Source organism: Varanus komodoensis, unplaced genomic scaffold (genome assembly GCF_004798865.1).
Source record: "Varanus komodoensis strain SLA01 unplaced genomic scaffold, ASM479886v1 scaffold30, whole genome shotgun sequence".
Taxonomy (NCBI): domain Eukaryota; kingdom Metazoa; phylum Chordata; class Lepidosauria; order Squamata; family Varanidae; genus Varanus; species Varanus komodoensis.
Window position 1 is genome coordinate 3878717 of NW_025335762.1, and position 14953 is coordinate 3893669.

Here is a 14953-nt window from a genome sequence, read left to right on the forward strand (position 1 = left end):
CAGAGAGAGTTTCTGATGGGGTTGCATAAGATTTTATGTCCCCAGATCATGTAAGCATGTCCCACACTGCTTATGATTCTAAGGTTACAGTGATCATAAGACAAGTTCAGACATCTGAGATGGTTCAGTGCCACCTTGAGCCCGAAGGACCAGGGATTCTCAGCTCAAGCTCCTTGAGGGATGTATCTCCATGGACCACAATTCCACACTTTCCCCCATTCAGTGTGGGTAGGGGGAGTCTGGGCTCACAGGCTCAAGAAAGCAACAGATGGCCTGCTTGGGATCAGACTAGGGTCTGTGTGTGCCTACCAACACGGAGAGGTTGCATTACAGGGCGGCTTTGGTGGCACCTTTCCCCATCACCTTTTACCTGTAGCTGGGACCTGGATTGAACCTGCAACATTTTGCATGGAAAGCAGATGCCCTACCGCTGAGCTATTGTCTCCCTCTAGAGGCGTTCATGAGTACGTGACTTCCCCAATCTACCTGTATTTCTCCTGTTATACTCTCAAACTCCCCTATTCTCTATAATACTCCCCTACTCACTCCCCTAGTATGGGAGCATGAGATGCAGGGCTAATTCTTACTTCTCTTGAGGAAGGTGGGAGATCTCGAGAAATCAAAGCTGGGCCGTTGTGTGGCCCATGGGCCCCCACTGAGCCATCTGTGAGATGGACAGAAGCTGGTAGAAGAAGTACTTCTGAAGCTTAAAGCCATGGTGCGGGTAGAAACACAGCAGGAGGTGGCAGCCTGGTCTTGGGCATTTAAAAAAACATATCAAAAGGGTTTTTTTAAGGTTTCGTTTCCTGATGATCATGTATGGCATTTGGCTTCCAGGTCTGTAACGATGGGCAGTGTGTTGACATTGAGAAAGTCTACAGGTCTACCAACTGTTCCAACCAATGCCGTGGACATGCTGTAAGTGTTACATATTGAAGGAGGAACAAAGCTTTTTAAGGGGTTGTATTGATGCTATGCTTAGAGATGGGCTCCAAAATCCTTACCTTGCCCTGAGAAGTATTTATAGCTCTACTGTCTCTTCCTTCTTTCACAGTATTCTCCCACACTCTGTCCCTCAACTCAACAAGTCATTGTACTTCTCTGAATGCATCTTTTGCTCTTTTGCTCTTGCCATGGTGCGTTTCTCCCCACGCCCAACATCTTTTGCAGCTAGCAATGGATGCCAGTCACCCAGTACTCTCTGAAAAGTCCAAGGTGTCAAGCTATAGGTTGATTTCTAACAGATCATTATCTGCCATGATACTAGAGTAAATCTGGATTACCCAGGAGGGTGGTACTGGAGTTGTATCTGGAAATGTACATGACTCACTAGCTGAGATTCTCATTTGGATCTAATGCCATGGATGACCCCACAGCTTGCTGCACTGTCAAAATAAGTGCTTTACTGAATAGCAAGGTCTTTCTTGCTGGCATGGTCTATTGGTGGAAGCAGGCCCTGAACCAGATACGAATGCATCACCTACCAGCAGCGCTCATTAAATAACCATAAAATTAAAAGCCATCATGAAAAGCAATCATCACCATGATTAAAAAAGCAACAAAATGAGAAGATTGCAACAAAATTAGAGGGAACAGGGAAGTAGGCAGATGATGTCCTGCTAATTAAGAAACATAGAAACCGAGCGAGTCAGAAGGGGTATCCCAGGTCATCTAGTCTGACCCCTGGCTCCAGCTGGCTCTGCTCACGACACGCTCATGACTTAAGAAGTCCTAGTACTTCTACCCGATGAGTCCTCATTCTACTACAAAACCAAACACTTGATTCTTTAGACACATCTTTTAGCCAGCTGGTACATGATGGTTTTGTTGGTCGCCATTTGTTGGACTGTTTGATCTGCAGCACCTGTTTACAGAAGACTAGTCTTGTAGAAAACTAATTAGCATTTTTTAAATTATTGTCATTATGCTTTATGCTGTATAGCTACCACATGTGTCAGCTTGAGAAAAACAGGAGGGAATGAGAGAGAGGGAGAGAGGGAGAGGGAGAAAGAGAGAAAGAAAGAGAAACATGTTATCTGCTTTTTTCCCTCTGAGCGTTCTAGAGACTAATGCTGGGTTTGTTCTGTCAGGTGTGTGACCATGAACTGCAATGCCAGTGTGAAGAAGGATGGGCGCCACCGAACTGTGATGACGCCATATCAAATCGATGTGAGTTAAAGGATGCGGCTGGCGGGGGCGGGGGGGCGACGCCATTGTCCTCCTTTGCTCTACAAAACAGTTCACTGCAGATCCTTTGGGAATCAGATTAAGCACAATCTTAAACAAAACTTTCCAACCCATCTACAGGTGACAAATCTCAGGGATGGGGGATTTTGACTATTTTTAGATAGGGCCTCTTGATGGAATCAGAGGGCTTACCACATGCACTGCTTTTCTGCCATAATGGGTGGAATTTTTCCACCATGATGTCTTCCAAAAATCAACCCCACTTTCAGTGACCAGTTCCTTGACTCCTCACAGAAAAACTGAGTTGTGTTTGAGGTTGTCAGCTTTTAGTTTGGCACCAGTCAATGCACCTCTCTTCATCATTTCACATAATTACGCTAGAATACATATTAAGTTGTGTTCACATTGTTGGAATTCACAGCTACCATTTTGAATGGCTTTCCTTTGCTTCTCATAATGTAAAATTTCCTTCTGAAGTCTGATTTAAGTGGCTTTAGGTTAGTTTTCCTTGCTTATCTCTTCCATATATAATTTATACAAAACACACAGTGCTTTTTTCATACATGAACACATGTTCCTTCTTGTAGAAGAGAATCACAATCAAATCCTGGTTTGGGAAACCTGGTTTGTTAATTCACTAGAATTTGGGCATCCTGTAATTCCCTAAATTTGTACAAAATGGCAAACTGATTAAGAGCAAATTTTTCAATCCTTGCCTGTGGTGAAGGGAGAAGGAATGAGATTGGGGGCGGGTACATGAATCTTACAAAAGTTTATTTGCATTAATAATCCATGGTTTGGATGACTGTCTGAACTGGGCCTCAGGATGAGACATGCTAATTTGACTAGTGGTGAGATCCAAGCAGGGTTCATTCTCACATTTACTGTGTGCCATTATTTCTCTCAACAACCCTCTAAGCTAGATCAGCTTGAAAGACTTGGCCAAGCAATCCGGTAGGCAGAGATTTTGGTCCAGGTCTTTCCAAATAATACTCTTAACCACCACACAAGAGTAGTAGGTACAGGAATTGTCCATGTCAAAAGTAAAGAATGCAAAAGCTTGAGGGCAACAAAGCGAATGGCTTCTTTGTTTCCTGCAGTGTAACCCCAGAACCTCTTTTTGTTTGCAGATATTATCATCATTGTTGCTGTGTTGGCGGTCCTTTTATCCATCGCTGTTGCCATAACCTTCCTGTTCCGTTGCCAAATTTTGAGGAAGAAAGGAAGTCCAAGGTGAATCTTTCATGCGCAGAATTTTCCACTTAACTCCCTCTGGGTGTCTAGGGGCCACATTGCCAGGAATGAGGTGGGAGGTCCAGATTGAGAGGGTGGGTGGAACACCACAGTTGTCTTGCATAAAGAGAATTCCATCTGAATTCCAAAAACCTTCTCATCTGAAGCTGCGAAGCAGGATGGGATTGAGCTAAGGTTTAGGAGATTGTGTCTGACACCAAATGAGTGGGGAAAAATGGGTCCACCTATCACAAAGAGCCACACTAAGAAAATAAGCGATGTAGTACAGAATTCCATCCAGTGGCTAGACATGTGCTTGCCAATATCCCCACTTTTTGAAAAAGAAAGTTCCTAGTCCTCTGTATTTCATGAAAGATCTCCCCCGCCCCACTGCCGCACCTTCTCTCTCTCTAAAAACCAATAACCCGTGAAACTGTTTCCTCTCCTCTCGCACATTTGCTGCCTCTCTTTGGAGCTGAAATTTGTCAGATGGCCCTCCGATCCACTCTGGCAACCAAGCACTGGGGGCAGGATGGGATGGATGGGGTTGAACTGCAGTTTCCCAACACCGCTCTCCAGCACCAGCCAGACTTGGAAGCACCAGCTTCCTTTTTGCTGCCTCACTGCCAAAATTCAGTGCCCCCACCCCTAGCAGAGCTTTCATTCATAGGGTCACTATTTGTCTGAGAAGATTAGAGAGCCTGTCACAGCGACAGTCCCCAGGAAAGTAAGGAAACAAACAGGTGGCAGGCTTTTGATGTTCTTTAATTCAATGGTTTCATGACAGCACCCACAAGCGTGTGGCTGGAGCCACAAACCTCGGCTTCTCGGGGCAAGAACAGAGGATCAGGCAAAATGCTGGCCCCACACCTGGCCCTCCAGAGGTAAGATGTACCACAGGAAACAACTTGATAGTAGAACATCTGTACTCCACCCACTTGTGGGTGGACTCAAAAAATGTTGGGCTGAGACACAATAAATTTCTTGTGAATTCTGGTTATTGAGCTCCTTACAGTGTGGACATGAAATGTGGCCACCCAAAACCAAGGTAGTGGCTTCTGTACATCCTTGAGTGGCAGCAGGAAGGAACTCTGTAAGTGCACAGATGTGTATAAGTTTGTAAATTGAAAGACGCATATTTTTAAAGAAATAGAAAGCCAGCCTTTCAAGATCCTGTGTTTCAAGATGTTCAGGATGTTACAGGAACATGGATGTGCAGGAAGGTCAATGGACTTGACGTGCTTCAGCCTCTCAAGGATCATAGAGTGTATCTTAGAGGTGGGAGGGAAGTGGAGGTGGGAGATACATGTGCCACAAAGTGAAAATCCTCCTTCCTCTGCACCTTGCAGGGTTGTTCCAAGAGAAAGGCAAGCAACCGTTCCACTTTCTCACTCTCCAGATGCCCATCCTGTTATCTACCTATCCAATGTTCAGGTGCACAGCTGGCAGGCAACCCAAATCTGGGCTTCTGCCACTGGTCTGAACATAGCTCCACTACAGCCTGAGGTGCTTGATCCTGCCTACTCTGGGAAGCTATGTAGGATTGGGCCTGGAGGAAATCTAGATGGGAGACCTGAGTCCTGCATTGAACAGGCAGTTGGACCTGATGGCCTGCTAGGCTTCTTTCAACTGTATGATTCTATGATTCTATAACAGACCTATTACAATGAGCCCAGTGGCCCTCCTGGATAAATATTTTAAGTGAGCTGTGCTGGATGCTTGAGAGCAGGGCTTTGTTCCTTCTGGATGTCGAACCTCTTACGAGTTAAGGTAGAAACAAAGAAATGTAGAATCAGAGTTAGTCAGAAGTTGGCTCCACTCATGACATGCCTACCATGTGCACGTCCAGCCTAGCCTTAAACACCTCACCGCTGGGGCTTCAACCACCTCCCGTGGAAGCCCATTCTGTACCCTTGGGGTCCTAACCATCAGGAAGTCCTTCCTGGCATCCACCCTAAACCTTGTTTCCCTGAGCTTTGCTCCATTGGAACACATCCTGCCCTCCACTGCAGGGGGGAAAAGGTCATGACCCAGGTAAAATAGCTTTTATTTGTCTTTCATTTATTCTTAGGATTATTGTTGTGGTTCTTCTTATTATCATGTGTATATTCCACCTTTTGTCCATAATGGAACTCCAGGGGATTGCATGGGTTCTCCATTAGTCCTAAATAGGCCTCCCCTCCAAGAATCAGATCTACAGAATCAGATCTACAGGTGGCTGCCTCCTGCACATTCAGGCCATGCTCTGAGACAACCTTGTATACGTTTATAGAAATATGGAGGAACAAGACTGTATCTCTTATACTTCATCTTAAGATGCTGCAAAACTCTTTGTGGTTTTTAGTGCAAGAATAGCACAACTGTTCCCTTCCTGTTTTCAGGTTAACTCAGCTAGATGTCTTCTTCCTCCACCTCCACCGCAAGCAAACAAGCCATCAGTTTGTGTTGTGGTAAGTAGAACTGAATGAGATATTTCTTGGCTAAGGCACAGGACTTAATATACTGATAATGCAGTAAATATCTAAGGAACCAAATAAAACTGAAGGGGCCATGGGTACGGACGTATACAACTGTATCTCCCTGTGGGGACAGCACAATATAATGAAACAGCTTTTAAAATGCTCCAATTTAAAAAAAAATGCAGACTCCGCAGAACAATCTAGATATTAGGAATGTATGAGGCATTTAATTGTTGCTGTCATGTGCCATCAACTCGTCTTCAACCTATGGCAACCCTATGAAAAGCTCTCTAAAATGTCCCATCCGTGACAGCCCCGTTCAGCTCTTCCAAGTCCAAGGCTGTGGCTTCCTTTATGGATTCAGTCCATCTCATATTTGGCCTTCCTTTGTGTGTTTTGCCTTCAACTTTCCTAAACATCAAATGGAGGGGGCAGGGGTGTGAAAATGTGGTAGATTTTCTCAGTTTGGACCCAGGGTTTCTGTTCTGTCAAGCCTGTGCTGACCCCAACTCAATCAGATGTGAGATAAGACAGCCTGCAAACTTCCATTTTAAGGCAAGCTCTGATTTTCATTTTTTTCTTTAAAAGCCAGGGCAAATCATGCAAAATTTGAGCCTCTGCTTGACAGATTTGCAGAAACTGCAGTGCAGAGGCTAGAAATCATCAGGAAATGCAAGGCAGTCAAGATGGGTCATGTGTCCATGCAGTCAGAGAAGGATGCTTCCACACTTTCCTTATTAAATATTGCAACAACAGCAATAGCAACTCAGATCTATATATGCTGGTCCCTTTTTGCACAAACTGCATTCTGTTCAGATTGCACTAGAGATAAGCACTAGAGATAATCCTGGCAACAAATCTGCACAAATATTTCAGAGAATTTTGCAGAAGCAGGGAAAACATTGCTTCTCAGTTTGCTTTTGACGGTTAGGTTGGAAATATGTTGAAAGCAGGTTGAGCTCAAGGGGAACAAGTTTTCCAGTGCCACCAATCAGACGCACATCTCACTGAGCTCAATGTACGCTTACATCTGAGGAACTATGCGTGGGATCCTGTTGTGCTGTCAATGGCTTAAAACAGCAAGGTTCCAACATGTGCTGAGTTCTGCTTGCTCGAATTGTTTCAGGATTCCTGCAGTGAGCAAGGCACTGGATTAGCTCTCCCTCACCGTGCCTGAAAAACCATGATATATTAGGATTGGAGTAAATTAGGTGAAATCAGGCTGCATATGATCATTCTAGTTACACTGATCTAATGCTACTTTTGGTTATTCCCCAGAAAATCCCTGGTGAACACCCACCAGCACCCTATGAAAATGCCAGAATGGTAAGTTGAGCAATTGAACCCTTCAAGATTAAGAACACATTTCTGTCTCTAAGAATGATCAGGCAACTGCTTCTGGAAAGTGGATTATTATTATTATTATTATTATAACATTTCTATGCTGCCCCTTGCCGAAGCCTCGGGGCGGCTTACAACACAATAAAATACATTGAAATACAATAGAACATAATATAATATCATGGCATATAATAGGGTAATATTATATAATATATAATATAATAATATAATAATCATGGAAGAAATGTGTCATACACATCCCCTCCATCGTTAATTTTCAACTGCCTCTGAACTTGGACCTTTACATGACTGGGGTGCCTGCCAATGGCTACCCTTCCTGACCTTTTGAAAGCCACCTGAAGGATTATGGCACTGGTTCTTGGACCAGTGACCACCTGGTCCAAGAACCTTGTGGCCATGCAGTTAAATAATTGCATTCTTTTTCTAAGGACCGTGGAAGCCCTCAAGCTAATTAATCATCATGGCTCCAAGCTAGTGATTAATTGCACAAAGGGAACAAAAAGTGCCTAGCAACATGCACACATTAAAAAATACATGCAAAGAGAAATGTGTATCTCTCCCAGATGTGCACGAACACATCAGTAGGTGCATGCACCAAACATACCTTTTTTAAAGGTGTTTTTTTTAAGTCAGAAGCTCCTGTCAGAAGGAAATGACATGAACCTGGCCTCAAAGAACCGACAGTCTTAGCATCGCAAAGATGATCAGACCCATCCATCCCTGTTTGGATCATGGAACAGTGAGGAACAAATAACCAGCTCAGCCCTATTCTGCTTTCCACCCCATAAAGATATCCGATGGACGGGAGCCCTATCAGTCAAAGCTGGGCTGAAAAGTGAAGAAAGAGAATATATCGCATATTACTAGCTAAGCTCTATTTCCTTTCATTCCAGCCCATCATAAAGCCGAATGTGCCGCCACCTCCGGTTCCAACTGCCAAGCCGGCCTTATCTCCTGCCACGGGCAATTCAGTAAGCCAGCTTTTCCTTTGTCATCATTTTCCGTGACATTTTTCTCCTTTTAAGCAGAATGCTGGTGAGAATAGCATCACGGCGTGAATATAACAGTCTCCGACAAGTGTCTCCTTTTAACTTTTCCTGGAGGGCAAAAAGAGGCAAAGGGAAACCAGTGTGACTGGGAAACACTGAAGAGTGGTGTTCCATTGCTTTTGCCTTGCTTAGCTGTGGGGCTTGAGTTCCATTTTGAGGGATTTCCCAAGGCGCTCCAAACTGGGAATTCTGCCACCTTAGGCAGCCGCCCAGACTGCCCATTGTGCTGGACCAGGCCTAGTTACAACTCAGAAATTTCCTCCAACTGCAAGGCTTTGAGAAGAGCAACTGCAAGGCTTTGAGAAACCCCACCAGGGCTTTGAGAAGAGAAACCCTACCAGCCTCATGTCGGTGTTTCTGGGAAGGTTGCACAGTGCAACAGAGGTGATTGTATAACATAAGACTAGAATTTACTTGGTCACTGTGAGAAGGTGTTGGGGCTTTCCACCTCCCACCCAGGGAGCAGATACGGGAAAAGCAAACAACATAGGCAGGATGAAAGAGTTTCCTCTCCCAGGGAGAGGCTTCAGAGGGAGGTGTGTTGGCCGCAGCTGGTGAAATCCAATGCTTTACCACCGCATGGATTGAACTCAATAAGGAACACCTGGGAGAGGGCATGGGAAGGACGATGCGAGGGAAGGAGGATAAAGGGAGGGGGGGAGAAGGCTTGGGAAGGAGAGGGAAGAGGTGTGAGGGAAGAATGTAGAAGAGAACAGCATAGGGAGAGGTGGGCCGGTGCCGTGGCTGCTAGCTGCAGAAGGTGAGGTTGAAAACTGAGGCTGGTTGGGCATCTCGAGGCTGGGGAAGAGGTGCAGGACTCTGGGCTCTAGGAGCTGGGGCTGGCCTCCCAGAACACAGCACGTTGCCCAGTGAGATTCCTGAAGCAATCACCAGGGCCACTGCAGAGCCAAGAGGAGCATTTGATAGCGTTCCCTGCACAAGTGAGAAAGGAACATCAGGGACAGAGAGAAGGCAGGCACTCAACCCCTCTGGGAACTGGAAGGTCCCAAAGGGAATATCGGAGAGGTGTCACTCTCTGTCCTAGACTGAACCAAAAGACTGTGTGTGTTTGTGTCTCCTGATAAGGCCAGCGAGTTGTCTTCCTTGGGGGCTAATTTCTGACAAGGAGCTAATTCCCCAATAAACCAAATTACTACCAGAACCAGAGTGGTCCTTGGACATTATACCGTGGATCAGGGGAGCTTTGATGCTCCTCTCCCCTCACCAAATCCTACAGCCACCTTGTTATTAAGGGTTTACACCTGAAGCCTCTCTCCAAGTTCTACCTCTGAGATTGGCCTGTGCGTGTGTGTGTGTGTGCGTGTGTGTGTGTTGGCGGCGGAGGTGACAAGGGAGAAAACTTTGTCACTGTTGGCCCTTTAATTCTGAAGATCTTCCTGCTGACAACCGTTCAGTGCCAGGCCAAAACTGTCCTCTAAACCTGGGCATACAATGGGGCATGTCAGCTGTTTTACCATGTCTGGTTTCTATGGAAATTGTTCTAATTAATTGTGCATGTTGTATGCTGTATTTTCTTTCTTTTGTATTTGTGTTGTATGAATTGCTGTGACTGCCAAGAAACCTTCATGTATCGGGCAGTATACGTAGCAATGAAATCAATCAATCAATACAGCAAAAACCTGTGAGAATTTCTTGTTCCATGGATGAGAATGCATTGTGGTTTTCATCTCCTTTGAAAATGCTTTGATAAGAAATTCATTTTCTATCCAGTTGAATAAGGATGATTGCAAACTCTTTGGCAGAGCACCACACCGGACCGACACCACAGATACGTGGTGGTGCTCAACAGTGGGGTCTCCAATTAAGGGGAAGTGATCAATAGAGTGAGAGCAATTTGAGGGCGACACTGATTGTGCAGGGCTGCTAAAGGACAAAGAGTGTTTGACAAAGGGTATGCTTGATCACAAAAATACTCTTCCGCCTCCTCTTCTTTTTCTCAGCAAACAGCAACAAGGCCAGTTCCTTCTCCTCATTTCAAATCCAAGCCAGCTCCTCCACCTCCACCACCACCCCAGGTAAGGCTCACACGAAATATAGAAATCTGAGTTATCGACTAGAGTAATTAAGGGATCAATCCCATTCATGTTTAGGCAGAAAATTATTCTGCAGTGCCACTGGGGAAGGAGTATCATGACCTCCTTTTTGTAGATCCGAAAGACCAAGAAGCCACGTTAGTAATCCCTCTCTTCCCTTTTTGCTTTCCGATGAACAATGAATGAAGGAGAGGTGGCAAAGCAATTCCATCCACAGATATGCAGTAACCCAATCCACACCTCCCAAGCTGGTGATTTGAATCTCACCTGGGGTCCTGCCCTACTCTCAGCAAGTCTCACAGCGATGCACTACCAGGACTTACTTATCAGCATGGTCTCTGGAGTCATCTTACTTGCAATTCCCTGTTCTGCTGACTTTAGTTGGAATTGACCAGGATCTGCACTGTGGGGAGGGAATTTCACTTTTCCAGCAACTGAATATTGCCCCCTCTTGTAGTGCAAAGTCATGGGTGTGTGCATGATCATTTACAAAAGGCCTACTCCTAGCTGAGGAAAGCCCCCAGAACTGCACTGTTGTCATGGATCAACACCAGGTCCAGTAGTTTTGGTCTCTCCTTAGGCTCATAGGCATGAAGACAGTTATACCTGCATTTCAAAATGTCTCAACACACCAGTGGATTTCAGTGACTTGATTCCCGGATCTCTTTGCTTTTGTCTTAGGCTCTGAAACCCCCAGGAAACCGCAAGGTGTGAAAGTGAACCAAGTACCAGACCTGCTGCTGTTCTCCAGTTTCAAGGAAACCTTTCCCATCTTGTTCGGTCCTCCATCTGCAAAGGAAAGAGATTAGCTGGTTTTTTCTACAGGTCTAATAATTTCTCTGCCAACAGAATGCCATGTCTGCACTTGGGCTGTCACTGCTTGCCCAAGTGGTCATTTTTGGAAAGGAGACAGATTGGCATATTGTCAGTCTATGTCCATGCTGTCCATACTGATGAAGAGAATCATGATAAGGGAGATCCTGGTTTAACCGGAACGCTTTTGTAAATAACTGTGAATTGAGCCTTGTAATTTTACACATCAGAGAGCAACTGCGCTTTTTTGCCAGTGATTCCTGGACCAGTCCGTATCACCCATCACTGCCAGCCGTGGACAACCCCTGAGACTTTAGAAGGCTCCCCAAAGCTTTGCCTTGCTGGGAAAAGAACCTTTTCTCCATGCAGTGAGAAGGTGGCAGAGCTTTGCCCAATGCCTCAAAACAACACCACTCCTTCGACATAAAGGAGAGTCAGAATCTTGATCCAGCCTTTTACAAGCCGCTGCTTTCCTGGGAAGCGTGCAAGCAAAGCTTAGACTGCTTACTTCTGTGTGCCTTGAGGAATTGCTGCAATGTATAATGGTACGAAGATGGCCAATTTCTTTTACCAGCTTCTGTCCCTGCACTTGTAACAGCAACTTGATGTGCAAATATGTGCCAGGGATTATGTTTTCCTTCTTGTTGTCGAAAGCTTCCTTTCCTAATTCTTGAAACTCAAGTGTTTCGTCCAAAGCACAGGGGAAGCCCAAACAGGGGGCAGCTCTAAATAGCAGAGGGCCATCCTTCTAGCACTTTATCAGGCCAGGGCAACCATGTGGCTAATTTTTAGCAGCATATTTATGGTGCAGCATACAGTTAAAAACAGCAACACTAGAACTCGAGTGCTCACACCTTTCACCTGATGATATGTGAATTAAGCACCTTATTTGTCCATGCAGCTGAAATACATCAAGAGGTTTTAGGGCAGGACTGCACAGGACCTTGTATATTTCTTTTTTATGTTATTGTATGAAAAGGTCAGTAGGGGAAAGGGGTTAATGTAGAAACTTTGGGCTGAAGAAAAAGGATCAGATGTACTTAGCATGATTTGACAAAATTGGTCTGCAGACCTAGTCAGCAGAATGTAGACTTGCTAGGTTAGGGGAAAAATGTGCTCGCTCACTCTTAATGTAAGGGTAGTTTCCGTGTGAGTTTGCACAACGACTTCTGGTGGTCTGAATGGCCTCATCTTGTTTCCACAGCCAAACTTACACAATCCAGAATTCTCCAGGTCTCTTTCCGAGTTGTGCACACAGCACCAGACCCGCTTCGTGTGCTCTGTGTTCAGTTTATGGGCACTGAGTGTTTCGCTTCAATGCTCCCTCTCACTAAAAAGCAAGGAAAGAAACAGATTTGTTTCCCTGCAGCTAGAGCAAAGAACAAGCCAGGCAAAGAACCCCTCCTCTCCTCTTTGCAGAGATTGTTTTAAAAGGAGGGTGGGCATTCTGAAATAGCATCCTCCCCACGCCGCCCTTCCAGGCCATTTAACCACCAGGATTCCCAATACCTTGTTCTACTGCCTGTATCTGTATAGGAGCCTTTCCCAAGCTGGTGCCCTTCTGGCGGCTTGGGTAGTCTCTCCCCTAATTCCCACCGTCTGGGGCAGTAGGTTCACCAAGACTCAAGATCCAGTGTTCTTGCTCTGGTGAGGAATTGCTGGCTGAGCCGGGCCAGGGAGCAAAGAAGAGGGTTTCAGAGGAAAGGCAACCGGTGGAGTGGTGAATCACTCATTCCCCTCCTAAACCTGATTTTCTTTCTCCATCCTACTTGTGATTGCTACTGCAGTGGCAGGCTGTTACAAACAGGGGACGCCCATCACCAGCAGCCGTGCCCCCCTGCTGGGGCAATCTGGTCTCACGTTCTGGTCTGATGTTCGGCAAACTGTTCCCATCCCGAGCGAATGCCTGGCCTGTCAGCAATTTGGTCCTTGAAACACAGATGCCTATGGAAGGCTGGCCTCCACCGCATTCTGGTTTGCCAGCTTTTCCTGCCCAAGAGGAAGTGGTCATGAAATAAGAGCCTCAGTCTGTGACTGGCTCTCTGCTTTGCTCAGCATAGCTGCAGCATTTCTTGCACTTTCTCAAATGCACCTTGCATACATTTCAACAGGCCCAGTGGAAAAGAGCTTCCTGCTTCACCATTACCTTTCCTCAGAACCGTGGCCTCTCCAGTAATTATTTCTTTTCTGCTCTGGGGGCTGCCCTCCCCTGGTTGAAGAGAATATTTAAAAATCTCAGTGAGTTTGCATCCACTGGATAGTGGTTTACCTGTATTTTGTTATCTATGAAGAGTGTATATTTACAGAGTTATCTTTATTTAAAATGTTCTTATATAAAGTCACAATGTCCCCTCCCACCAAAAAAAAAAAAAAAAAAGACAAAGCAATCTTCATGTGTCTGTCTTCTTCATCTACAATGGCTTCCCATTTGTTGATCTGCATTCTGAATTGTCATTTTACAATGCTACGCTTCTTCAGATGACAAAACTATGGCCCAGAAAGATATTCAGAGGCTACCCGAGGTCAAACAAAATGAACTGATGATGCATTAAGTCTGCAGTCCTACCAGCTTGATCCTTGGTAGATGTTGGAACCCTCTCGCTACCCTTTGTTGGATGGGAAAAGTGACAAGAACAGTGTGGAATTTGTGCTGTTTGCACAAGGTAGAGCTTTGTGCAAACAGCTTCTTCAAGTTGTTTGCCGGATCTGTAGGCAAAGTAACTGGAGACGCAATTTCATGCTATTTCTCCAGGAGGGTGGGTAAATTTTCCTACAGGTTATCCCAGCAACCAGTGAGACAAATTGTAGAACAACTTTGCCCTTCCTAAGTGTGCACACATGCATCTGGGGGAAGAGATAGGCACACAACAACTGCGGTGTTGGCCAGTTGACCTCCATTTTACATGTTCCACAATGTCCCATTCAATGCATTGTTCTAGGACATCATTGCGGAAGAACGGGAGGATGGCCACCATATGCAATTAACTGAAGTGCAAGAAGCCCAAAAAACCACACAGCCCAGTCAGCTCATAACACATGAACCCTGAATTCAGCCCTCCAAGCTGATCTAGCTGAAAGGGGTCACTAGGGGTGAGGATCCCATAGAGTCACATCTTCTCTCCTCCTCACCCCCCAAAATCTGTTTCTTCTCTCCCAAGGTCATGACACTGACCTGGCAAGAGGGAGCGACCAGGAAGCTTTTGGTGGGAGTTACATGGTCATTATCCTATATCTTAGTCAAATGGCAAGCATTTAGTTGTGCACTGGATAATCATCTAAGCATGCTCATTCAATTTTATAGAACGGAAATGGCTTCTGAAAAGAAATTTGAAGGAACAGAGCATTTTGGAGAAATTTTCATGGGTTGTGTTTGGACTTAGAAACAAAGAAACACAGAAACAAAGCAAGTCAGAAGTGGCCCCTTGAGCCATCTAGTCTGACCCCCAGCTCCAGCCAGCTCTGTTTATGTAATCACCAACATGTGGCTGTCCAATCTTTCCTTGAACTCCCTCACTGATGGGGCCTCAACCACCTCCCTTGGAAGCCCAGTCCATATCCTAGGGATCCTAACCATCAGGAAGTACTTCCTGGCATCCAATCCCTTGAATTTTGCCCCACTGGAACACATTCTGCCCTCCACCACAGGGAAGAACAACTCATGGCCCTCTTCCACATGACATCATCTCACTTACCTGTAAGCCACTAAAAGGTCCTCTTGGAGTCTCCTCTTCTCCAGGTTGAAAAGACCCAGTTCCCTCAATCTCTCTTCGTATGTCATCCTTCCCAACCAGGCTTC

General features: G+C 45.5%; 1 protein-coding gene across 2 annotated transcripts in view; it reads left to right on the top strand.

Moving 5' to 3' along the window:
- The window catches only part of LOC123027062 (zinc metalloproteinase-disintegrin-like NaMP), a 58554-nt gene extending 45042 nt beyond the window's left edge, over positions 1–13512 (top strand). For both annotated transcript variants that reach the window (XM_044437407.1, XM_044437408.1), the window contains 9 exons: positions 838–918; positions 2091–2169; positions 3318–3420; positions 4208–4304; positions 5802–5870; positions 7158–7205; positions 8135–8212; positions 10252–10326; positions 11026–13512. In XM_044437407.1, coding sequence (XP_044293342.1) covers positions 838–918; positions 2091–2169; positions 3318–3420; positions 4208–4304; positions 5802–5870; positions 7158–7205; positions 8135–8212; positions 10252–10326; positions 11026–11058 — 663 coding nt within the window. In that variant the 3' untranslated portion in view covers positions 11059–13512. The remainder of the gene's footprint in view (positions 1–837; positions 919–2090; positions 2170–3317; positions 3421–4207; positions 4305–5801; positions 5871–7157; positions 7206–8134; positions 8213–10251; positions 10327–11025) is intronic.
- The last annotated feature ends 1441 nt before the right edge of the window (positions 13513–14953 follow it).